Raw genomic sequence first — 27,500 nt, forward strand, 5'->3', positions numbered from 1 at the left:
TGTCTGCTTGTCTTGTAATTAATGCTGAATATCCTTTTTTTTCTTTTCCAGGTCTTTATTTATGTATTTGAAATTTATATATGCGATTATTTTTGACTTATCATTCATCTTTCACCCCGCCCCATCTCATTCTCTCCCCCCCCCCCATTCTCTCTCTCTCTCTCTCTCTCTCTCTCTCTCTCTCTCTCTCTCTCTCTCTCTCTCTCTTTCTTACATAAAAGAAAAATTGCGCCCTGTTTCGAATCATCTTAAGTCGTTTAGGCAATTCACCCAGGAAAAGTGAGGAAATTTGGGGATTAACAATCTTGCCCGAAGAGAAAAAAAAGAAGTTCCTGAAGTGGGGCTCTAACTCACGACCTTACATGTCATAGTGAATGGCTAAACCACTCGGCCACATGCCCTCCCCCCCCCCCCCCCCCCCCCGCGCGCCCCTTGCATAAAACGAAAACAATAAACTTAATAAAACATGCACTCACATCATGCAGCATGCTCGTACTAGGACCATTCAATTCAGACGTTCCAGAGTCTTGCTTCTGCTGAAGTTCCGGGTCAAATTTAGCCCAAAGAGCATCAAATCGTTTTGAGTAACCCTTCATGGTGTTTGTCGAGTCGTTTCCATTAGGAGATCCTGAAGACTTTTTACGACCTCCGACAGTTGTACCGAATAAGCCATTCGAGCTTCTTCCACCGTCATGCGATCCACGTCGGTCGGAATGTTCGGGAACGTCCGATGAGCTATAAACATGCTTTTTCCTGGACTGCGAGCCCTTAGCTTCATTTGGTTCGCTCATATTACGTCTTTTTTCCATGACGTCCTGCATAAATTTGCTTTTGCTCTTTCGGCGTTTGGTATCGTGTCGATTTGACGAATGGCGGCTGTTATTGCGGTTACCGCTTTCAGCGTAATCTTTTGAGCTGTCTGGTGACAGAGATGCGTTGCTAGAGTGATGATCATTGGTGGCGCTTACGATTTTGTGATGTTCCATTGCGTGCACGCTAGCACGACGCGGTGAAAGAAGACCATCGTCAACTTTCAAAGAGGAGGCACCTTCTACAGATGAGACAGATTCATTGCCAAGACTAAATTTTCTATGAATCTGGGAGTGGGTGCAGTCTGAGAATTGCGTGGTGCTGCTTTCTTCTGAAAGACGAATATCTGGTATATTGCTATGGTTTTTTATATTTATTAATGACGTTTGTTTAAAGTCAGTTGTCGGTAAAGATGAAGTGCTGTTTGATGACTGTGGGGTCAAAGGCCGTGTTTCTGGTAATCTGTCTTGTATCAATGAAGAGACACTGAGTGTGCTGTTTGAACCCATGCTTTGGTCGGAAGCGCCAATTCCACTTTCATCGGGCTCTGCCGGAATTTCTGAGAGAATCCGACAACGTACATGACCAGTGGCTGTTCTAGTGTCTATTATAGTTTCTGGGAATGTTGGTTTATGACGTAGGGAGGATGATACGGTTGCTGCAGCAGTTGCTCCAAGAAGATGAGATGAAGGAGATGATGTGATGGGTGTTGGTGAAAGATGGGATGGATCATGCGATTGCAAAGGATGAACGTGTTGTATTTGCTGTATCTGAAGATGCTGGAGTTGTTGGTGATTTTGCGACTGCAAGTTTTGCTGTGATGAAATAATTGGCTGCTGTGATAAATAATATTGATGGTGCTGTTGTTGTTTATGGTGATAATGTTGTTGTTGTTGTTGTTGTTGCCTCTCGATGGCCTTTTCTTCATACCTTTTTGTCACAAATTCTACTGTATCAGATGATTCAGACTCTGCGAGTTCTCCATGAGACATGTCATCTTCATAGCTTTTTGCCGAGAATGCAAATGCTGGAGGTGGGTGGACATCGGAGGGAAGATTTAGAGACTCAGGCACTCTAGCACTTGACAGAGGGCTGAACACGTCATCTTCTACATCGTGGTGCCTGGCAGACACCGGTTTACTGCCAGGACTGACTATTGAAGAACAAGGTGTGCTTGTTACGTGCTGGTTCAAAGAAAAGGCATATCCCAGGTCTTGGGGTCTCTCTGCTGGGATAGGGACAGTATTTGAATTACTCATTTCCTCCGTTCCTTTCTTTTGAGCATTGTGAACTGTAGAAGTATTTTGCAAGGTTCCCAATTTTTCCTTCATTGTTTCAACTTTATTTTTCTGGAATGTGCTTGAGCGCGCTACTTGTAATTCTTTTGGAGATGATTCATCACCAGCAGTTATATCGGAATCTGATTCTGCACAACGAACAGATGATGCGTAAATGGCATGCATTGCTGGACTCTGTGGAGGTTTACTTTCCTTTGCACGACCCATGCTACTGTACCGCTCGCGCAATTCAGAAAAATTTATTTGCGTTGTATGCCTTCGTTCTTTGTCCATCCGTTTGCTTCTTACCGATTTGTCAGGCTGAAAATTTGACAAACTGCTAACAGCTTGGGACAATCGTTGAGTCACCTCACCTGGACGATCTTCATCTGGTTTTATAAATGGTTTTGCAATTGCATTTACATTCTTTACTCCTTGCTTTTCGGATAGATTGCTTTTGATAGTAGACATATTAATGAATGTATGTCTATCAAGCGAACTAGACGGAGATGAATTTGAACTAGAAAAATGATCAGTATGTAGTTTTCGAACAGCTTCTGAAACGAGTTTAGTTTCGCTATTCCTTGGCGCGAGTTCTCCTGGCTGGAAAGACAGAGACGATCCAAGTGACGTCCCGCTTTCTTCACTTGATTCAACTCTTCTCACAAGTTCTGAGACAGTTTTGAGGTCAAAGGTTCCCGATATGACTTCGCTATCACGACGCGATCTTGAAGAACTTCTGGAATTCGGCAAACTGTTTTCACGCGAGGAAAAATGTCTGACTCTTTCAGCTACCCTTCCTCTACTTCTACTTAACGATGGCTCCCGTGATTCGACAGGGGATCTCCCCTCTGTGTCTGTGTTTTCTGCACTCGTCAGCTTGTTTATCACTGAGCTTACAAGAGGACTTGGAGGGAAAGCACCAGACGACGAAATCCAAGGTGAGTTTGGTCTTGTTTTTTCTTTAGGAGTTCCATATGACGATTCAGTTGAAGAGCCACCGCTAGAATCTGTTCCTGTAGCAAATTTTTCTCTCATCTCTGCGATATTTATACCCCCAGTTGTGACTCTTCTAAATTGCCTTCCTTCTCGCATTCGAACTTTGTTCATTTTGACTACTTCATTCTGTGAGAAAGATTGAGACAAATCTTCTAATTTATTTGTGGCATCTTCCACTGTGCCCTCGGCAGTTTCTTTATTTACACATTCGACGTTAATCCTCAGCTTTGTAAGCTCCCTGGACAAAGTTGAAGGCGTGGAAGTTTGATCCGGACTCCATGTGCTTTCTTCTTTAATCACTGATTTTCCCGGTCCAAAAAGTCTTAGTCGCTCAGTAGCCCAGCTATTAGGCGGTGGATGCTTTGGCTTTTTCTTTTTCCGTTGCCTTTCCCTCTCTTTTTTGTCATCTTCAGCCTCTTGAGCTATGACATCGATTAGCCTATTTTGCAAAAGAGAAGCAAATTGTTGCTGCGACTGAGTAGGAGTCTGCTTTTCAATAGGTTTTACAACGTCTTTAGCAGCTTCCATTTTTTCATGCATTTTTGAAATTCTTTCCGCGACAGACAAAGTCGGTTCCTTTGATTTTTGTGATCTTGACGACAAAGGGTCGCTTAGTCCTTCCGACAAAAACGATTTGTCGCCTTGGTGTCCACTGTGTAATGGAAGATGCCCGTAGAATGAAGAATTTGCTGAGAAAGAAGTGTTTACCGAGTCACTGTCAGAAGCTATTTTGTTTCCAAATGAGTCCAATTCAAGTGGGTTTCGCTGATGTCGATGATCCAATGATATGACGTCTCGAATATAATCTGTTGCCCATGACTTTATTTCTTTATCTCGTGAAGTCAACTCACCACTCAGAGTGCCAACATTATCAAGGCTAGTTGTTGATCCTGAACCACAAGCAGAATTGGCCAACGGCAAGGGTAGCAGCTCACTGATACTGTGCACTTTAGGAGTAATCGGTTTTACTTCAATCTTTTTAGCCCATGCTGGTAAAACATTTTGGGCTGGAGCTAAAGCCTTTGCATTAAATCGCGGTCTGGGTGCCTGAGGCTTGTCCGTTTTTGAGTCTTTATTTTCACTGTGATCAATCCAAAGCTGTTGCTTTCCTGAGGGTTTCTTTTGGTGTTCCAATTGATCCGAAAGATCGTCATTTACGGTTGAAGCAGCTACGTCAATCTCCTCTAATGTTGGTGGATTGAGCGGAAGATTTAGAGAAAATGGCGATATGATTGAGTTGAGGTTTGAATAGTTCTTGGCATTGGAAGCATTTGAGTCTGTGGTGTTGTTAATAGTGTTAGTGATTTGTGGCGCTGCATCATCCAGATTTGGTGGAAGAAAGGAGAGTTTTGAGTGTGAATTAACTTTTTCATCTTCATATGTTTCGTATGCTAGACACGAATTGAGCTTATTTTCTTTGACGGCAAATTCTCCCTGTTCATACCTGGCTACTGGTTTTTCAGCGACAGGAGAAACTGATTTAAACTTTTCTCTCATGCCACTGTTTTCAGATAAACGTTTGATTAAAATATTCTCCACCTTTTGTATTTTTGCTCTTCTGTTTTCATCACTGCGTGCACTTATTATAGTTTCCTCACAATTAGAGAACGAAGATTCTGGACTCTCACCTTCATTAGGACCACGTGGAATGTTATATACCTGAGATTGTGTATACAATTTATTCTTAGTTTTGTCTATTGTTGGTGACACTTGTATTACTTCGCTTTGTCTTTCGCCCATGAAGACATTTCCCCCCTTTTGTTTTGGATCACTCCCCACTACTATTTTACTAGAAATGTTTGAATTGTGCAAAGATGTGAATATCTGCTTTTTCGGTTTATCAAAAATATTTTTTTCTTGCAACGCTTCACTTTGTTTTTCATGGAATGAAGCAATTTCTTTGACAGACGTCGTTCTATTATGAACGGGTTTTGGTGGTTTAGATGATGATGCAGGTGCGGTTGTTTTTAATATTTCCGTTTCCGAATTAGCATTGAACATAATTCCTATTGTTGTTTTACGTCTTGGCTTAGGGGCGACTGCAGGTGGAGGTTTTTTATGTGGCTTTTCCTGCGGATGAAATCCATTTGTTCTTGTAGTTGTTTCACATGAATTGGATGCTAAATCTAAATGCTTCATGCTTCCAGACAAGGGTTGGAAGCTGGAATCTGTATTGGTGTTGAATGCTGCGTTGAACTGATTATGAACGTCAAGAAGTTTTCCAGCAGGCTGTGAATTCCCACAATTATTTTCGACGTTTTGTCCATTTCTTCCATCCGAAGACTTCCCACGATGTCTCTCTTTACTTCGATTTTGGTTTTCGTCTCTTTTCCTTCTCCAGTTTTCCTCGCTTTCCTTTTGTTTCTTCTCATCCTCGTTCAACTGAAACCAGAAGGATCGGATGCTTTTCCGCCTCTCTTTACTTATCACTCCACCATCTTGTCCACCACCTGCTGAATTTCGACGCATTTTGACAAAATCGGTTGTGGAATCGGGTTGTAAGGAATTTGATTTTGGTCTCACACCCGTTACACTGAGCTGGGACATTTCGATCGAATTTGGGACTAGCAGGTTTGTGTGTATTTGTGTAATCATAGTCGGATTTTCCACTGAAGACTCGCTGGAGAGTTCTTGCTTTGTTTTGATATACAATTCAATTGGAGACAACGATGTGTTTTGTTCGGTCCCCAATGAGTCTTTTCTAAGGGTGTCTTCTTCCAACGAAATGTTGTTTAGAACTGGTTGTGAATCAGGAGGTGAAATTGTGATCATTTTATATTCGTCATCATCTACAGAAGTTCTCCTTAAAGATTCTGGATTAAAATGCTTCAATTCAGACAAAAGTTTTTTGCGTATTTCTTTTAGCTCCGGGGGGATTTCATTATCTTCATAGTCTGACCTATTACTTTTGGGAGAAATAATTAATTCTGCTTCATTGGCCACATAATTTACGTTACTATCTTCAACAGTTGCTTGAGATTGTGTATACTGAAAATCAGTAACTTCATGAAGGGATTGCCCACCCTGGTTTACAGTTTCATTAACTGATTCCTTTTCATGGAATATTTCATATTCGCCAAGTTGATGAGCTTGTAAAACTTTTATACTATTTTCTGATGATAGTTTTATATCAGTAGATTTGACAAGTTGCTCAGCATGTAAATCCTTGTCACTTAATGATGGAACTGTAATATTTTCTGGTTCAATGTGTTGTGCCGCTTGCAAGTCATTTGAGCTTATTGCTACAATTCTTTTCATATGTAATTCACATTCATCAAAACGATTAGAGCGCGAATCCTGGACGTCGATTGTGGCAATTTCTTCAATGTGTTCAGGGTGCAAATGCTGGGAATCTAGTGCAGGTAGTTCTATGTCATGTACAGTTTCACACTCTTCACTGTACTCATCGTCGTTGATTGCTTGTCCATGATCCTCGTCGTATTCGAAACTGATAAAGAATTCGTCATTATCCGGAAGTTCTTGGCCATGAGGAAGATTGTCACAGTGGACAATGTCCTTATCGTCTATATGACCATGATGTTCCTTGAACATCTCACGACGTCTAGCGGATTCTGTAATACTTGAACTACTTATCTGTCTTTCGAAACTGTAATCAAACCGTTCTCTTATCTCATAAATACCATCATCGTGATAATCATCCCCACCATCATCCCCATAACTGTCTTGTCTAATCATATCATTACCCTCAGCAACGATCTGTCGTAGGTCTAGCTGTGTTTTACTTGCTGCAAGTGCGAGCTGTGGTTCATTCATTACACCACCGCCACTATTTGGAGTGTAATAAACAATACCTTCCTCCATATCATCCTTGCTTGAAACGATTCCATCTTGATAGAATTGGTTATTGGCTTCCTCTGGAATTTCAGATTCATTGTAATTTCGCTGATTTATGTCTGGTACTGAAGCAGTGCCCTCTTCCTCCAGTTCTTCCTCACCCCATTCCTCAACCTCTCCTTCTTCTTCCATCTCATCTGAAAGATATTGGAGAATATCCTCACCCATTGCGTCCATTGAGTCAATGACATCGGCCTCTCTTTGGTCTTCTCTGTAATATTCATGTTCAACATCACCAAAGCCAACGTCTTCACTGACACTGCCATCTTCTTCAGACCCCTGGAAATATTCATCCCCATATTCCACTATACGGCTGCTGTCTAGACCACCCTCTTCAAAATTGTCTGACGAGTAATGGTCCTGGTCTGAAGCCGATCCATCAATGCATCTATCGCTATCAAAATCTCCGTCTTCAACAGGAGCAAAGTCTGAGTGATGCCCGTAGCCATCCTCGTCATCTGGAGATGATTCGTTTAGAAAGTGGAGGGGAAGTTTTAAGTCTAAGTTATCATCATTTTCCTGGCACTCTGGCCCGAGCTGCAATCCCAGACCTATCGAAGGAACTTCGTTAATTTCGCCGGGAGACATTCCATCCTCCTCTATAATCATTCCATATTCCTGATCTTCGGGGTAATAAAAATCCTCATCCACACCACTTGCGCCATCAAAACTACCAATTGAGGCGGCTGATGTGCTATCTACATTAGATAACGTGGAGATATTTGAAGATCGGTAGTAAGGCGATTGTCTATAACCAACATCCTCTTGAAGCCATTCTTGGGTATGAGCCTGTCTCTCAAATATTTCGTCGTCCTCGGGGTTGTGTCCAAAATCATTTCCAGCGATGCTATTTTGAAAAGATCCGTCAGATACGTTCGATTTCAAACTAAAAGCACTTTCCTTTCTTGTAAATACCTTCCCTCCTTTCTTAAGAATTCTCTTTTGCGGCTGTTTTTCATTGTGCTCTTCTTGAGTTCCCACGGTATAATCTTCTTGTTCACTCTCTGATTCGGAATAGTCGTCCTGTGTTGATCCACTGCCGACATTTGATCGTGCTGACCAATTTGACACTGAAGAGCTTCCCAGTCGTGATGAAGTATTTCCGGATGAGCATTGAGCTTTGTTGGATCCAACTTCGTCTCCTTCTTCCATTTGATATTCCAAAGACTGAGGTTCGGGAGTTTTGTTAGGTGACTCGTCGTCTAGAATATACTCTCTGACACTCTGGCTGGGATCATAGTATTCCATCTCTTCATTTGTGTTCAGGATAGGCTGACTCTGGCTTCTTTGCATGGCATCAACGGAAGAGTCAAAAGGAGCTAAAAATATCGGTGTCTGCCTGTCACTATATTGCTTTTTCTGATACTCATGGTCTTTAGATTTCAATTTTGAATTCAGTTTACCAAATAATTCATCTAGTTGCTTTTTCTTTGCTTCTGAATATCTATGTGGATCCTCTTGAACACCTTTAGAGTTCTTCAATTTCTTTACTTCAGTTTTATCAGTCTTGATTATGGGTACGTTTGATGTGGCTTCTAATTTTTTGGTCTCTTCTTTATGAAGCTGCTGTTGCAGTTCAGTCATACGTGATTCAATTGTCTTGTGCCTTGTTACAGACTTATCCTGACTCGCTTCTTCTGGTTCCTGATCGTCTCTATCTGACTTGATTACAAAAATCTTTCTGGGGGGATCAACTGATGAACTTTTTACGGATTCTTTGTGAACATCTTCTTTTGAATCAGGCATTTTGGACCACATTGAGGTCATTTGCGATATTCTTCCCGATCTCCTGGCATTGATCTTTTTCTTCTTTGCGTTAAACGGTATATCTGATTTGACCCCAGCAAAACCAGAGGATTCTAAGGAGGATTCCAAGGAATCTTGACTATTGTCGGAATCTCTCTGTTCGGTATCTTTTATCTTATCAACACCACGTTTATGTTTTGTTTCTGGGGACATCAATATCACCGTGGACACGAAACTGTCCTCCATGTCATCCACAGTCACCGTGATAAGATTTTCGTGAGTTGCAAATGGTGTTGGAGTCTTCACAAGATTTTCACGGTAATCATCATCAGCGTTTGCTGTCAGGGTTGTGTTGGCACTCATTAACTCCCCGTAGTCACTATCCAGATTTTCTACAGATGTGCCAATACTGATCGAGTTTCTTGCCGAAGAAACATCATCACCGCTAAACATAGATTCGTTTTCTGACATACTTTCAACTCCAGGAGTTGATTTTGGAGAAAAGCATTGTTTGTTTTTGCCGTCATTATGATTCATCCCTTTACTTGATTTTCCAACAAGAGCACTTTCCCGTCTTTTCTCAGGGTTGTATATCACTTCATCATTGTCAACACTGAAAGGAATAAAATGCTCGTTGTCATCCGAGGAAGTTTCTGATGGCGTTCGAGGCGGAGCCCTGGTTCTTGAACGAGATGAGGATCTCTTCAAATCTCGCTCTTTGGCGGACGATCGTGTCTTGTGTCTGTTTATGGACGATTCTCTGAGGGTTTGCTCTTCCTGTGTTTTTACTTTCAAAATTGATTTGAGGCGTTGTGGTTCAGATGAACTATCTGTAGAGGACGCTTCGGGTTTTTTGGCCGTGATTGTTGGTGATTCTAGCAAACTATCTCTAGACTGAAACACCTCATTACATTCGAAATCTGGTGTGAATTCATGTGTGCTCATTAAATCTATTGTTGGAACTGATTCGCCGTCTTTATCTTTTGGAGGAAAGATGTCATCATAGGAGGAGCATGACCCGAGTTCAAAGTCAGTAAATCTTTCTATTGTGTCATCATGAGATAGCATTTCTCTATTTGTTGCAACAATATCAGTCAACCGATCATCAAAGTCTGTATCAGAGGAAGACTGTATTGATCTCAAACGTTTTGCTGAAGATCTGCATTCCGATGATCGTGTATCCGAGTCTTCGTCCATTCTCTTAGTTGATGTTGAATCTTCTTTATTCTGGGTGTATGATTTGTTTTCGTACTCTCCATCCAAACCTTTGGAAGTAAAAGGAAACAAATGTTTGTTTCTCTCAGCTTCCAATAATTTTACTTTAGCCTTCACGTCAATCTTAGCGTAAAGGTCCGTAACGCTATCGTTGGATGAAAAGGATCTTTTCCCCAAATTTGATTTTGTTTCAGCAGATGTTTTCTCTGGCGCATTTCTAGGTGTGTCTGTTTTTTCAATATTGTCTTTGCTTTGAGACGACGTATCCGAGAATCTGTTCTTGGGTTTAGAGACGTGTGCGATCGACGTTTTCTGATTCTTCTTTTCTTCCTCGGGAATGGTTTGTTCCGAAGGAGTACCCAGATGTGATTGTTGCCGAGCACTCCGAGGTGTTTTTAGAGGTCCTCGAGGCGTTCTGTTCTTCGGTCTACTCTGTCTTTCATACCTCGGTGTTCTAGGCGTTCTCTGTTAGAGCATGCATAGAATATTATATTAGGGGAAAATCATGCAACATGCAGGATTAGATAGAATTATCAGGATATGTTATTTTGGCATTATTCTACTAAAACAGGACATGAGCATCCTTTCAAAGACATACAATTTCTACTGAGGCATTGTGATAACTTCAGAGAATGAAATTGAGACAAGTGGGCGTGCGGGTGGCAAAAAAAAACAATGACAACATGCTGTGATACATTCTTGGTCATGGAGCCATATATCACTCTGAAGGTATTATTTTCATGCTTTGTGGAACTGTTTATAAAGGTAATGAGTTAAATATAATACAATCATGCCATTAACTTCTTATTTCTCGTACTTATCTTTGAGCGGAAATTCATCTAAACGTCATGCAAACATATCATACAGCATGCATTATAGTCAGCGACAAAGAGGCATCTACTCCTACCTGTTATGATGACCATTGTGTTTTTTAGTTGACTTGGAAAAATCAACCATCGCTGTCAGCCTACGCCGTAACCAATATCACGTAAATATCACACCAACCACTATATAGAGCACATAATACATCCCTTGTGACGTGTGCACAAAAACAGTAGCCCTGCAGAACCATAACATCTATAAGGCTGGAATATATCGCGGTTTCTATAGCGTTGAAAGGACGATGGCATCTTGTTACCCTTTGGATAGGACGCAAGTCTAACGCAAAGTACTTTTGTCAGATCTAAAAGAGGATTTATAGATGGTCCCCATTTTGGGTTATCAGACCTCCAATAAATAAGAACACGTTAAAACAAAACAAACAAACCTGTCTGCGTTTTTCTTCAAGCTGTCTTTTCTCCTCCTCTTGCCTCTTTCTCCTATCCTCCTCTGCCTGTCTTTGTCTCTCCGCTTCCGCGGCTGCCTCCTCCTCCTCTCTCCTCCTCTGTTCCTCTGCCTCTTTGTCGGCTGCAGAGTTGTCTACCTCATCCACTGGAGCGGGGGCGGGCTGAAAAACAAAACGATTGTGTCATATTAAGATACGTCGTAATTATCTTTTATATTAAACATGTGAGAGTGAGAGAGAGAGAGGGGTGAGGGAGAAAGAGGGGGAGGAGGTAGAGACAGAAAAGAACGTGGAAGATAAAGAGAGAAATATATATATATATATATATATATATATATATATATATATATATATATATATATATATATATATATAGAGAGAGAGAGAGAGAGAGAGAGATAAAGAGAGGGAGATAGAAAGATATATATACACGCACAAACGCACCCTCACACACAGCATACACACACGTACACACACTCTCAATTATGAACTTAAAGAATTTAGCTTTACATAAAACATTGTTCTTTCTTTTTAAACAAATTAGCAGGTTTTGAAAATCAAATCATTATGTCGTTTATGACGATTGGATACACACATACACACACACACAAAATAGACACACACACATATGTATATATATATATATATATATATATGTGTGTGTGTGTGTGTGTGTGTGTGTGTGTGTGTGTTTATGTGTATTTACGGTTTAGATTTATTTAAAATAAATAGGTACTTAAGCAGAAATACAATACAAGTTTTTTAAAATAACAAGTGATAAATAGAATTGTACTTTGCGAACCACTTCAAAGAGAGTGCAAACCAGTCAAGTCAATAGAAATAAACCAAAAGTATTTTAAGTTCGATGTAATTGAATTTAACGGGTAATTCATAAAAGACACGTACATATATTTCAAACTTACTGCTGACGAAATACATTTTAAAAATATTTCTTATATCATTTTTATTTTTTCAAGAAAAAAGTAATAAACTTCAGCACTCGTGTTTATTTAAACTAAACAACGCTATTATTTAAATGTAAGATCATGTAGAAAATCTTGAAGCGATATTATCTACCAAAATGTACTAAAAGCTCTTTACTTCGCGAAGTCCCAGGCTTGAGAGTTTTTGCCAAGATGAGGGTCATTTAAATCGATCAATATTTGAAGGAGGAATTTTCTGGCCAAATTTTTAAATATGGGGTTTTCCAAAGAACGCCAGTTAACTGGTTAAATATGGGAAAATATTTTTCAGTAATGATAGAAGAACCTCGGTTTCTACTCTTTTTTTTCTTCTTCGTAGAGTTTTGATTTCCTCAATATCGTTACATTATAATATAGTAAAATAATTTTTAAAAAGTCTATTCTATATGACTTGCTGGTTTTCATGCTATATCATGCAACTAACATAGAGTGATTAAAACACACAATAGTTTGTAACGATTCATTGGGCTTCTATATTCATATATTGCATCCTATTTTATTCAGAATGCAATGTTTTATAAGTGTGATGGCACAAAATAACTGCCGATCATTATCACTTTGGTAAAAAAAAAAGATTCTAAAAGTTTAATGTTATTCCTAAGAGCTAAAGAAAATATTTGTGGGCAACTGGTTTCACAACAGTAGAATAAAACGACAGCAGAAGACTATATTATGGATGGAATATATTTTCCAAAAATAGATAAAAATGTTTGGAGAATGCATTGCAAATATTGTGGAGGGGGGAGGGGAGGGAAGGGAGGAGAACGTATGTCGTGCTCTAAAAAAAGAACACTTTTTTAAAATCTTAGACAGAAAACTCGTCCGGAAAGTATCAATCAGATAAAATGCCCCTAACCTTATCAAAAACTCTTCAAGTCCCAAGTTTGAGAATTTTTGTCAAGATGAGGTCATTTTAATCGATCGATATGTGAAGGACGGGTTTTCTTGCCAACATTTTATATAAGTGTCGGTATTTTTTTTCAGACCAGGTCAGTAATAACAGAAATCATAGAACAGGCACACACGTTGCTATTCTCTGGCAAAAAAAAAAATACTTTTTTGTTTCATTTTGGCCATACAAGTTTTGTTTCAAACATCGATTGGTTAAAATTGAACTTGTACAAAAAGTGTTGATCATTTAAAATTACCGTAGAACTGTTCAAAGGTCTCAAAGCCTTTTGAGATTCTTGGAAAAGTTGGAGGTCGTTTTAAGTTGATCGATATTCGACGCAAAATGTTTCTAGCCAGAATGGGAAAAAAACGTGATTTGCAAGACTGGAGCAATATTGTCTTGAATGGGGAGGAATACAAGACATGTTGAAGATTGTAAAATGTTTTAGGAAATGGAGCGTAAGGAGAAAGATGTGAAGGGAAAATACTGTCTATCTATTTTAGATTGCGGAGCGATTGTTCTATAAGAAATTCAAGCTGATCGTTGTTACTTGTAAAACCACTTCGCCAATCACTCTGCAGATCTTATATAAATTATTCTTCATTTTTATTTCTATAGCGACAGCGCAATATCCACTAAACGTGCTCACAACGCTTTACAAAAGTGGTTGTCAGAACATTGATGAGATAAAAGGAAATTTCTAAAAGACATTTTTGCCACACAAATATAATAATATGTGCATTTTGCATGAAAAGGGTGGGGGGGGGGGATGATGCTTTTTGTATTGTGCCCTATTGACTTTATAACAAAAGTAGGTGAGAGATTCTTTAGGTAGTCATATTTGGGTGTCATGAGTTTCCACAAAAACATCCTACCAAACAGCAGATTGACAAGAAAGTTTGGGCGGGTCGTGAAATGGTCGTGCATTTTGGACGCTATAAAATGACCATACGATGGGTTTGAAGGAGGAATGGGAAATTCTAATAGTGTGTCTAGAAATCGTGCTAAACGAGGAGGGTTGTGGGATGTAGAAGACTATATGTTACAGTGAATGACATAATCAGTCGGATGGTGAAAAGGTTTGAACTGAGATATTGCCAAGCTTAGTTAGAAGGTCAATTTTAAAAATAAAAAATGAGTTCTTGTCAATGATTAAAACAATCCTTTTTGTACATCTTCGGGAAATATCAAAGCTTAATTTCACTTCAAATATTTTTTACAGCTAGTCAAGTTGAAAAAGAATGAAATGTGAGAAACGTTTCTGGATACCTTTCCCATACATCTGGCCATAACTTCATAAAAAATCACCCGATTTACTTCAAATAGAGAATAAAATGCTCTGGTGAGCATATTCTTTCAGAAAATGAAAAAAAAAATACAATCCAAAATTTTCACCTTCTGACTGATTATGTCATGCACTGATACATATTATAACCATGCATTCTGGACCAAAAAAATCAATCAATAATGGGATGTGAGGGGCTGGGGTGGATTTGGTGTTTGTTCTGGAATGGAAGACGTGCTCATTGACAAACCTCTGACTCAGGTTCCGGAGCGGGATCTGGAGCTGATGTGGCCTGGTTTTTGGTGGTAGGGGTGAGAGTGGTTGCAGAGGCAAACAAACATACATCATTTGGAATGATTCTATTAAAATGCCACACTTTCCAACAAATGAAACTTTAAATTTGTTGGGTTTTGTTTTTGTTTCGTTTTTTATAACAAAGTATACAGGAATGATTTCAAGTGTCCAACAGTGTTGCCAGATTGAAAGAATATAATTTTGGAAAAGAGCCAAACGCATTATCAAGCGTTATTTTGCCAAGTTGTAAAATACATAATTAGTGTTTTCAAAGAGCCAAGCAGTTGAGCAATAATTCTACGTGCTTATAGTTTTAAAGCATCGCCGGTTTAAAGTCATTTTCATTGGCTTAATTAGATGGCAGTGAAAAAATAGTTGGCAACACTGATGTAAAGGCAAGATGATGATTGCAGAAGGAGAGGGATGGTTCAAATGATATGACATGTTTTGTTGGGTGTTTCGGGATAGGAGTCGAGTCTCTATCAAAAAGTCTTTATCACGGTATATCTCAATTAAGCGTTCATAACTGTTACAGAAAGAACTTTCAAGAGATTTATTTAAATGCAGAATTTTATTCATGGCAACAATAAAGGACTTGATGTGTTTTTGTGAATTTTAGATTAAAATTGAAGAAGACATTTGTAACCATTTGAATGATTCAAGCAACAAAACACGAGAGAAAAAGATGATATTTGATATATTAATCCATTTCTATCGCCTCATTCTGATAACAGGCGAAAGGAAGTAAAATGCTATGCCAAATAAACAAGAAAAACAAGATTTGACTTCCTAGCCATGTAAGAGTTGTGCACTTATTGACTCAACTAAAACATCCGCATTTCAATCAGATTTCATTCTTTTGATTTGAGATTAAATGTTCAGCACCTGGTGAGCCCTGACATGATAAAAGATTATAGAAGTGGATTAAATCTTGCATAGCCTTATTGATATGATGAGGCACCCATTAATATTATTTCAATTATATGTCTAGCAACAGTTTCAGTGTGATGTATTTCTGTTATCACGGAATCTTCATTGCTATGTCGCACGTTTTGATTTAAGCTATTGTACTTCATTTCTACGTCGCATGTTTTCATTTAAGCTATTGTACTTCATTTCTACGTCGCATGTTTTAATTTAAGCTATTGTACTTCATTTCTATGTCGCTCGTTTTAATTTAAGCTAGGGTACCTCATTTCTATGTCGCACGTTTTAATTCTAATTTAAGCTATTGTACTTCCGCGATAAAGACTTTTGGATCAGCTTCGATAATATTTGAGGGAGTGGACAAAATAATGATGCAGGGCAATGAACAAACATGGGTTCTCAAATGACGAATGGATGTGGGCCATGGGTTTCAATGGATTATAATACTGATGAGCAAAGAGTTGTTTTTTAAAGTCATAAATATTGATCATGATAATGAGTGCACTTCAAATCTCTTGGTAGGTTACATATTGTATTATCCATACATGTAGAGTATATCAGTATAAAATATCATTATGCTAGTAACAATAAATATTGCTCAAACATAGAAATGGATGTTAAGTGATACAAAAGCATCGGATAGTTAAACTTCCATACTAAATAGAAATAATACTGTTATGTCAAAAAGAGAGAAATAAAGAAATTGCAGTAAACAGAAGTAAAAGCACAGCCAATATGTGATGTTAACATACAATGTATAATGCTTTAGTGAATAATGTCTCGATATAACAAACGTTCTATGCTTTTGAAAAGTAACTCAAGTATTTCTTGTAATAATTTACTTTAATTTAGTAAGCATTTCTCGTTTATAACAAAGACAAAGAAGTAATAAGATATTTGCTGCTTCTACAAATGGTTCACAAATATATAATCTGGTTCCATAACCATTTCACGTTTATAACGAAGACAAAGAAGCAATGATAATAATAATGTATAATCTGATTCCACAAACATTTCATGTTTATAACGAATACAAGAAGCAACGATACCCAATCTGCTCCCACAAGCATTTCACATTTATAACGATGGCAAAGAAGCAATAACATATAGTTTGCTTATAACAAAGACAAAGAAGCAATGATATATTATGATCTGCTTCTACAAGCATTTCACGTTTATAACGAAAACAAAGAAGCAATAATATTCAATCTGCTTCCACATTTATTTTCAAAAAAGACAAAAAGAATCAAATTGTTCGTTTCATTATGCCTCGCATTATACCTTATAACGAAGACAACAACAGTCACCAATGCGTTTTGACCCATTCTGTTCTCATTCCAAAGTTCTATCAATTTACAATGCCATTAATCAAACATAGAAATAATAATAATATACCTCTTCGTCGTCACCACCCCTGCGCCTGCTTCGACGAGAGCTTCTGTCCTGAAAAAAGCGATTACCAACCATAACGAAAACACATTGATTAGTATAAAACAGTTGATTACTTCTCTTGGGACATGCAGAAGGGTGTTTCGTTTTTGTTGTTTTTTTTTTTTTTTTTTTTTTTTTTTTTGATTTTGTTTGTTTTGTTTTGTTTTGTTTTTGTTTGTTTTTTTTTGTTTTTTTTTTTTTGTTTGGTTTTTTTTTTTAACATCTTTTGAAGAAACCGAAAATTACGGAAAAGAAAAGAGAAAGATTGCTGGATATGTGTTTAGAGATAAATCTCTGTAACTATCTATCGCTCCAATAGAGTTAGTTAACAAGATATGCATGGGATGTTATGCTGATTTTTTGGTGTAATAAAACATGCACATTTGAGCGCGGTCCTTTTTAATTAAAGGGATTGAAGTAATATTATATAGCATTGCGTTAACTTATGATCAACAATAATCTGATTCTAGGGGGATTTACGATTGTTCAATTGCGTAGCTACGTGCAAACGCCATCTCTTTGTGATACTACAATCTATGGTGACGCTACCTAAATATGATTGATGGTAAGTGTATGTAGAAGTAATGAGAGAGAAAAAACCCTTCTGCATGCTTGATGAAAGAAAAAATTGATTAATTATAAATAATGAAAAAAGGAAAATTTAATGTCAAATGAAAAAGGTGAAAAGAAATAGAGAATCACCAAAAAGCATTAATAAAATGAATTGTGATTAAAAGCGTACAGAATCACTTCAAAAGCTTTGCAATTTAGTCTTTTTATTTAAGTTTTAACGAAAAGATGTGGATTAAAGTATATAGCTTAAATACAGAAAAGCAAAATCACTTCACTTCAAACAAGAACGGAGAACGGATTAAGCCAACATTATAATAAACACATTTCATGAATTGTGAATAAAGGTGTTGTCTCGTGTCTAGATATGGTCTACCATACAAACTTGATTTTATGTAACAAACATGTATCTAGTTTTCTAGTGCATCGTTAAAGATCCGCTTATGAAAAAGGGATGTTATAATCTGAATGCAAAGCCTATTTACTGGTCAACTACCGTAATGTGGAAAAACTCCTATTCAAAAATTTGACCAGAAACTCGCGTCCTTCAAATAAATATCGATCGATTTAAAAATGATCCTCATCTTGTAAAAACAAACTCTCAAACCTGGGACCTTGAAAAGTCTCAGGTTTGAGAGTGTTTTTGCCAAGATGAGGGTCGTTTAAATCGATTGATATTTGAAGGAAGAGTTTTCTGGCCAACTTTTTAAATATTATGAGTTTGTCCACAGTGTGGTTGTTAAACCGGTAAACGGTCGACCACGCCCCTTTATCATAGTTAGTAGTCTAATCAGTAGATTAAATTATTTGACATTAGCCGCCATTTTGATTGATTGGTTTTCATAGGAAAAGTACTGAAAAGCGCTATCATCGTCCGTTTAGCTCACTCAGCCCTCAAACCGACTATATCCGTCGTTTACTCGGGTTACTCTTACCCCATGCTTATTTATTACCTATTTATGAGACAAATTATAGGCGTCGTGTCAAAGCTAATGTTTTTGTTTTTGTTTTTGCATAATAATGGTAGTTGAATAATACTATCTATGTACAAGTTCATTTTAAATATTTTTGTTCAATTTTGAAAAGTCGCAAAAATCTCTAGGATTGAGTGAGTTAAGGAACAACTCTTGAGGCACACCCGTAGTAAAGTGGTCCTTCAGAGACCCATTCGGCCAAGGAAGCCGGAGTTTATCCCTATTTCTGTAGCATGAAATGGACAATAACAATTTATTGTTACCCGTTTGATTGGACGCTAGTCTATCTCAAAGTACTTTCCGCCAGATCTAAAAGACCCAACTCCCAATCACTGCTGGGTGGACAAGGGGGTGAGAAAAAATCTCGACTTCATCCGAGATTGATCTAAGTCCCTTTGTGTGTGAAGCCAGTACTCTACCGACTGAGTTATCGGGACCCCAATGTTCCTCCATTCGTGTATCATGTGTGTGTGTGTGTGTGTGTGTGTGTGTGTGTGTGTGTATCTCATAGTTTCCGAAAATCATCAAGTGGTTTTCTGGGCGAGTAAGGATTAGAAGTTCTTAAAGCTTTAAGAATATCTAGTGTGAATTATTAATGTGAAGTAACATTTTGGATTCTAAGGGATTCTACGTTATTTGAAGATATTACAGTACACAAAAAGGAGAGGGTCATATCTATATATCTCACAAAATATCTCACATTTTCTTTCATTTTCATGACACTCCTTCTTTCCTCTTTCTCATACTCTTCTTTATTTCCTTCTCTTTCTTCTTCTTCTTCTTCTTCTTCTTCTTCTTCTTCTTCTTCTTCTTCTTCTTCTTCTTCTTCTTCTTCTTCTTCTTCTTCTTCTTCTTCTCTCTCGTCGTCGTCGTCGTCGTCTCTTCTTCTTCTTCTTCTTCTTCTTCTTCTTCTTCTTCTTCTTCTTCTTCTTCTTCTTCTTCTTCTTCTTCTTCTTCTTCTTCTTCTTCTTCCTCCTCTTTTGTTCATCATCATCATTATCATCATCATTATCATCATCATCATCATCATCATCATCATCATCATCATCATCATCATCATCATAAACACCGCCACCACCATCATCATCATTTCTTCTTCATCATCATCTTCTTCTCTCTCCTCCTCCTCCTCCTTTCTCCTCCTTATCCTCATCCTTCGCTTTAATATACAAAAACGAAGTCATAGAATGTATTTACTCGATATTATACGATTTTTTTTTTCAATATACTGCCCTTCCCTTTTCATGTTTTGTGCAAAATTTGTCACATCAACCATGACCTGCGAAAGCGTTAATAAATTAAATATAAAAGATGAATGACCAAACAACTACGTCACCATCGGATTAATGTGAGAATTGCAGAGAGAAAAATAAAGAATATACGATTTCACTACCGTACGTACCTCTGTTGTTGATGATTCTTCTCCTCCTCCGCCTCTGCAGGGAAAAGAAACAAAGGAAACATAAACAAAAAAAATTAACTAAAATTCACTGGGCAATAAAAACGTTAAATTAGGCACTTTTCATTAACATAACATAACATAACATATGGTATCGGGCAAAATAGAAGAAAATCCTTTAATATTAATTTGTTTTGTTTTTTTATAAAACGTCAAAGATGATTTTCAAATACAGTACTGCCGTACTCTGGAAAAACTCATTTTTAAAAATTTGGCCAGAAAACTCGTCCTTCAACTATGGATCGATTTAAATGACCCTCATCTTGGCAAAAACTCTAAAACCTGGGACTTCGCGAATAATATAATAAATTATAATATTATAATAATAATAATAATAATAATAATAATAATAATAATAATAATAATAATAATAAAAATAATAATAATAATAATAATAATAATAATAATAATAATAATAATAATAATAATAATAATAATAATAATAATAATAATAATAATAATAATATAATAATAATAATAATAATAATAATAATAATAATAAATAATAATAATATGATAATAATAATAATAATAATAATAATAATAATAATAATAATAATGAAAACGATATTTGTTGAGCCTTTTCCATGACCCAACAATCTCACAGCGCTTTACATTATTATGAACAACGCTACGAACACATTATGTAGTCAAGTTAAACAGGGAAACAATGAAAATATTGCTAAAATAAATAAATAATAGTATTCAAGCATTACAGTCGGCATCGTGTAAAATAAACTGCGAGTACTTGAGCATATAAACACAGTATGACTAATTTCTATACAAATTATGGGTAATAATGATTAATGATTAATGAATAATGATTAATGATTAATGAGATACCGCTCTTGATCCACTCTTAGCCTGGCTTCTCTTCTTTCACGTCTTCTTTTGTCGCCGTCGTCCTCGTCCGTATTATTGCTATGGTTAACTTGGGGGGATCTAGTCAAACAACATTCACAATTGAGGAAAGGAATCAAAAGGGTTAACATTATTGTGGGCAACAGCAGGAAAGTCAAAGAAAGCGGGATCACTTCAAATACGTAAATCTTGCGTGCTCTTCTTTGCAGGTCTGATAACCCAAAGCAATACGCTTCAACAGTCGTAACGTCACTGGTAACTTAGCAACTGGCTCTAAACCATCGGAACAATGGCGGACGCCCTTATGAAATATTTCTCCGACGAGCATAAAAGCGTATCCAGAGGGGGAAAAAAACATTATAAATCTGATCATGTTCTGATTTTTACACATTCTGATCACAAGACATATGAAAAGTTCTAGCCAGCATGAAGAATAAAAAAGTACCGATTTTCTTTGTTTAGAACCACGATGGCCGCCGTTGCTGGGCGACGTGACATCAGACTATTGAATCCAATTACCTATGGGCTCGTTTTAAAATGTGTTGCAATGGAGTATATTGTACAGTAGTTTGATGGATACATATTTCCATTACAACAATAAGGCCATAATCATTTGGATTATCAGACCTGCGAATAAGCACACGTAACGTAAAAGCACTGATAAAATAAATCATTCATCTAATAATCAATGAAAACAAAAGAAAACTAAATGAAAGATTTAAAGTGCAGTTTGTATAGGATTACACATTCAAGGTTTAGTAAATACAACTAAGTCAATCTCCAGAAAAAAGCTTCATAATTCAATAAAAACCTAAAAGCAATACTAATCAGAGAAAGGAAAAAAATTGAAATTGGCTGAGTCCTTTTGGAATTCATCCCAAGTAGTTTGCACTAACATTTGCATAAGCTATTGAAATATATTTGTAATATACCAGGAAACAAAGTAACAACACATTTCAGAGGATTTTTTTAAAATGGCCGTTATAATTCTAATTTCGTTCAATATAGACTTAATTTCAAACTCATTTTTCACTCTTTATTTTTTAAACCATTCTAATCCGCATTTTCTCGCAAATCTATTTTACTACAACATGGTTCAAAAAAGTCTTCATTAATTCATTCCAGTATTTACCATTCACCCATAATGGCGGATTGTCTCCGTGTTACTCAAATGCACATCAGAAAAGTGAGTGGAGCAGGCACTTATGTTGGTAACAACAAGATATGAAGTGAATAGAAAAGTGCCAGAAGACAATAGAGAATAAAAAATTTTTTCGCGGCGGTGGTGGGGTTTGAACCTGCGACCTTATTGGTACGACAACTCCGCCTGGCAGGTGAGAGCGTGGCTCTACCGTGTGAGCTATCCACGAACACAAAAATATTCGTTTCAAACTCAAAGTCATTACTAGATCCCTCTCTCACCCACTTCTTGAGACCGCCGATTCGTTCGTACACCACCATCGCAAATAATTTTGACCAGCAGTTAAGCTTAATAGCCAATATTCTCAACACAAACATATAACATAGAAACGATTGAGACATTGAGTATGCTCCGGTGTATGGGGTGAATTTTTAAAAAAAAAATTTTTTATTCTCTATTGTCTTCTGGCACTTTTCTATTCACTTCATATCTTGTTGTTACCAACATAAGTGCCTGCTCCACTCACTTTTCTGAATTAAAAAATTCACCCCATACACCGGAGCATACTCAATGTCTCAATCGTTTCTATGTTATATTTCAGTCAGCTTATCGTTCTTACCACAGCACAGAAACTGCTCTGTGCTGTGTTGCGAGTGATTTGCTTGATGTTTTAGATAAAGGTTCTGTTTCTCTTCTGACATTGTTAGACCTTTCGGCGGCGTTTGATACTATTGATCACGGTATTCTCATTAAACGACTTAATATAACCTTTGGCTTGTCTGGGACTGTCTTGCAGTGGTTTGAATCTTATTTAGATGGCAGAAAGCAACAGGTTATGATTTTAGATAAACTTTCTCGTCAACATACATTGTCTTTTGGTGTTCCTCAAGGCTCTGTTTTGGGTCCAATTCTTTTTGTTTTGTATACTTCTCCATTATCTAATGTCATCACTGGTCATGGGCTGCGCTATCATCTCTATGCAGATGATACGCAACTTTATGCTACTGATAAAACTAAAAATCTCGAAAATATTGTGAAACGTGTGGAAGAATGTGTGACGGATGTGAAAGAGTGGATGGATGCAAACAAGTTGAAAATGAATGAGTCAAAAACAGAAGTGATGATTGTGGGAAATAGAGGGCAGTTGAAGGTGAATGATGGTCTTGAGGTGTTGATTGGGGTGAAAAGATCAAAGTTTCAAAGACTGTGAAAAATTTGGGTGTCTATTTTGATTCAGAAATGAAAATGTCAGCTCACATTTCTGCTCTCTGTAAATCATTATACTTTCAATTGAAGAAAATCAGTTCGATCCGTCAGTATATTGCAATTGGAACATGTAAAACATTGGTTGTTTCCCTCATTTTTTCGAAACTAGACTATTGTAACTCGCTGCTTGTCAACTTGCCTCAGGCTTCTATTAAACAATTGCAACTACTGCAAAACAGTGCAGCAAGATTAGTTTTTGGCAAAAAAAAATTTGATCATGCAACCCCTTTGTTGGCCTCTCTCCACTGGTTGCCCATTGAAAAGCGCACATATTACAAAGCAGCGTGTCTTGTTTATAAGTGTTTGGCTGGTATAGCACCGGCATATCTCACAGATCACGTGGTCATGTGTAAATTTGAAAATTACACTTTAAGATCATGTAATGACCAAACGAAAATTTCGGAAAAAAGATCAAGAACAAAATTTGGTGATAGATCGTTTGCTTGTTTCGGCCCCAAGATTTGGAATGAACTACCACGTGGTCTGAGGGAGTGCAAGTCTTTACCTACTTTTAAAAAGAATCTCAAGACACATTTTTACTGTATTTGTTTTTCTTGACTCTATATGAATCCTTGATTTGGCTATGAATTGTTATTGTTGTTGTTACTTTTTTTTTTTTTTTTTTTTTTTTTTTTTTTTTTTTTTTTTTTTTTTTTCACTTAAAATTGATATTTATATTGTAAAGTGCCCAGAGCTTGTGTTTTACACGAGAATGAGCGCTATATAAATGTGTATTATTATTATTATTATTATATGTTTGTGTTGAGAATATTGGCTATTAAGCTTAACTGCTGGTCAAAATTATTTGCGATGGTGGTGTACGAACGAATCGGCGGTCTCAAGAAGTGGGTGAGAGAGGGATCTAGTAATGACTTTGAGTTTGAAACGAATATTTTTGTGTTCGTGGATAGCTCACACGGTAGAGCCACGCTCTCACCTGCCAGGCGGAGTTGTCGTACCAATAAGGTCGCAGGTTCAAACCCCACCACCGCCGCGAAAAAAAATTTTTTATTCTCTATTGTCTTCTGGCACTTTTCTATTCACTTCATATCTTGTTGTTATCAAATGCACATCAATATCTTTATAATCAAGCGATCGATTTTCCATTATACAATTATTGTCTCAAGCTCATGTCTAACTTTATCACTATAGCCTCATCTCAAGCATTCGCTATACCAATGTCTAAAAATCTTTCAATATAAGTCGTGTCTCAAGCAATCATATCGATACGGAATCTTTGGTTATAATCGTATCTCAAGCATTCATTACGTTCATATCTGAATAATTGTTTATCAAAATCGTATCTCGATCATTTATTATTTCTATATCTGCTGAATTGTTTTTTATTATCGTATCTCGAGCATTCATTATGTTCATATCTGAATAATTGTTTATCAAAATCGTATCTCGATCATTTATTATTTCTATATCTGCTGAATTGTTTATTATAATCGTATCTCGAGCATTCAATACGTCCATATCTGAATAATTGTTTATTAAAATCGTATCTCGATCATTTATTATTTCTATATCTGCTGAATTGTTTTTTATTATCGTATCTCAAGCATTCATTGCGTCCATATATCTGATTTATTTATTATACTCGTATCTCGAGCACTTATTACGTCCATATCTGAATTGTTTATTATAATCGCGTCTCAAGCATTCATTAGCCTGACCATTCATTATGTTCATATATCTCAAATGTTTATCATAATTGTATCTCGAGCATTTATTATGTCCATATCTGAATTGTTTATTATAATCATGTCTCAAACATTCATTAGCCTATATAAGTCAAGATCGTTCAATATAATTGTTTCTCCAACATTTAATTTACCCTTATCTGAATATTTTGTTATATCCGTATCACCAAACATGAACTATATCCATGTCAAAATTTCCATTCTCATTTTGTCTCAAACATTCGATCCCCTGCCACTCATTTTCTTAGAATCTTTTTATCGTTAAATTTTAACCAAACCAATTACTCATATATTACGATACGATTGTATAATTTTGTTTCATTGGGAAATAAGGAGCTTAACGTAAACTTATTTGAGTCATTGCATGAGTTTTCTATCCCTTTATTTTGCGTAATAATTCCATTTATCACTTTGTGTTCAACAGTTTTATTTTAAACAAATTCAAGCAATTACTTACGTGCTAGTTTGAAAACAAGACCGGGGCGTGCAAACCATGAACCAGTAAACTAGCAATATTATGTACTCATATACTATTTGCTTAAGATTTTAATAAAATTTCTGATTCAATTCAATTTCATTTTTTTATTTTATTTTGGGGGGGGGGGTGTTTATTCCCTTTTTTCTTTTTCTTTTTTTTTTTTTTTTTGGTTGGGAAGGGATTTTTATGTCATAGCAATTTAACACTTTACATGTCGTATTTTATTTTACTCTATTATGACATCGTGTCATATTTTGAACCTCTCCTTTTTACCACGAAAGAAGTATTTTAAAAATTATGGTAGAGCTAAAGCATAAAGTCCTCAGAGAAGAAACAAGTTTTTTTCGGTCTTTAACGTTTTACACTCCAAGCGGGCTGGACCACGTAAAGCTCATGACTCTAACCAACGTTGTTACTGGTCTAATGGTTAAGACAGTTACAGTCTGATAAAGGATAAGAGATTATGGTTTAAAAGACACCAGTCGCCGTTGTTAAATAATTAAATCATTGATAAATATTGAAATAAAATAGTGTGATATGATTAACAACTAAACATACTCCGTTCTTCTTTGTTTGCGCTCCAGCCTCCGTGCAGCCAATCGGTCGTCAATGACGCGTTTGACGTCATCTCGCGACAAAGACCTATGTTTCTCTAGTTCCAAGGCTCTTCGAGTGCAATCACCGACAACATGCAGCAGGCAATAATGATGGGAGTGGGTGCATGCAACAGCAAGGGGGTGAGGTGGGGATTTAATTGTGGGATAGATAATGGCAAGAACAAATCATGCAATGGGTTGAGGTTATGTTTACCTAGACATGATTCAAATGGATAATATTGGTTATATAGGGAATGAGATTAGCGGAAGAGTAGCGTCCCTTGATTGGACGTCACCCATATATAGCGAGGACGAGAGCGCACAACCAACATGACGTTCTCTCTCTAATAACTTTTCCGCCGGTGACGTCACAGACTATGGGTGACGTCCAATCAAGGGACGCTACTCATTCCCTATAAAATAGAACAGCATCTCATCGACATTCGTAACGTTAATTTCATTAGTTAGTAACCAAACGCTTAACCAGTTAACTGCCGTACTCTTGAAAGACACGATCGATTGAAAGGACCCTCATTTTGGCAAAACTCTCAAACTTGGGACCTCACGAAGTCCCAGGTTTGAGAGTTTTCGGCAAGATATTGACGTAAAATCCTTCAAACAAGAGGACATAGGATAGATAGATATACCACAGCAACATAGGTTACATTAAAATATCATTTCGAATAATTCGATTTATTAAAAAGTACTCTCCCCCCTCTGCCCTCCATACATAACAGAGAGACAAGTGGGCGAGTTCAAAGGCAATCATAAGTCGATCCAAGAGCAACATATCCCTGTAGCTAGTCTGAAACTATCTGAATTCCCCAAACTGACGATGCCACATAATAAGATAGAAGAGAGAGGGAATGGGGATACCCTTCTCAAGCGTAAAATGGACGGTGCCCCTGTTTTAGGCCGAAATAAGTCCCGACAACCCTTGTACGTAGCTTCCCTGACTTCGGACAGAGCTGCATATATACGAGATGGAAGTCGGCTTGGACGAATTCAATCCCTCGCCGCCGCGAAGTTTTTATTCTCTGTTGTCTTCTGGCACTTTCCTACTCACCATTTCTTGTTGTTATCAACATAAGTGCCTGCTCCACTCACTTTTCTGAATTAAAAATTCACTTGCAATATTCTAATAAGCTGATCATGTGATCTTTACCAGGCATAGTTTACGCAGTGCAAAAGGCATCGGATATTGGATGGGTTTAATGTATTAATTATCACAAATGGATTCGTAAATTAACTTTGTACACTCTTGTAATGTAATCTAAACGTTACGACGGCTTGGGATGTTACTGTTACATTAGCAGTTGATATGTTGAGGGGGGGGGGGGGGTGAGGGTATTTAACAATACAATCGTTTAATATGTCATATATTGTATTATAAATTATTAAGAATGCATTGCATTTAAACCATTAAAATTTCTTAGAATGTAATGACTGT

At 37.1% G+C, this 27,500-nt stretch overlaps 2 protein-coding genes across 2 annotated transcripts in view; both read right to left on the bottom strand.

Moving 5' to 3' along the window:
* The window catches only part of LOC144977915 (uncharacterized), a 10,627-nt gene extending 271 nt beyond the window's left edge, over positions 1-10,356 (bottom strand). The window contains exon 1 of the mRNA XM_078923329.1: positions 477-10,356. Coding sequence (XP_078779455.1) covers positions 477-9,884 — 9,408 coding nt within the window. The 5' untranslated portion in view covers positions 9,885-10,356. The remainder of the gene's footprint in view (positions 1-476) is intronic.
* The window catches only part of LOC144978206 (uncharacterized), a gene marked incomplete at its 3' end in the record, with an annotated part of 95,266 nt that overhangs the window by 17,125 nt on the left and 50,641 nt on the right, over positions 1-27,500 (bottom strand). Inside the window, 5 exon segments of the mRNA XM_078923982.1 lie at positions 11,170-11,349; positions 14,598-14,639; positions 16,964-17,011; positions 19,946-19,979; positions 20,846-20,944. Of these exon segments, the coding sequence (XP_078780108.1) occupies positions 11,170-11,349; positions 14,598-14,639; positions 16,964-17,011; positions 19,946-19,979; positions 20,846-20,944 (403 nt within the window).

This window comes from Berghia stephanieae, chromosome 8, assembly GCF_034508935.2.
Source record: "Berghia stephanieae isolate SIO BIC M18660-M18661 chromosome 8, UCSD_Bste_1.3, whole genome shotgun sequence".
In the NCBI taxonomy this organism is placed as follows: Eukaryota; Metazoa; Mollusca; class Gastropoda; order Nudibranchia; family Aeolidiidae; genus Berghia; species Berghia stephanieae.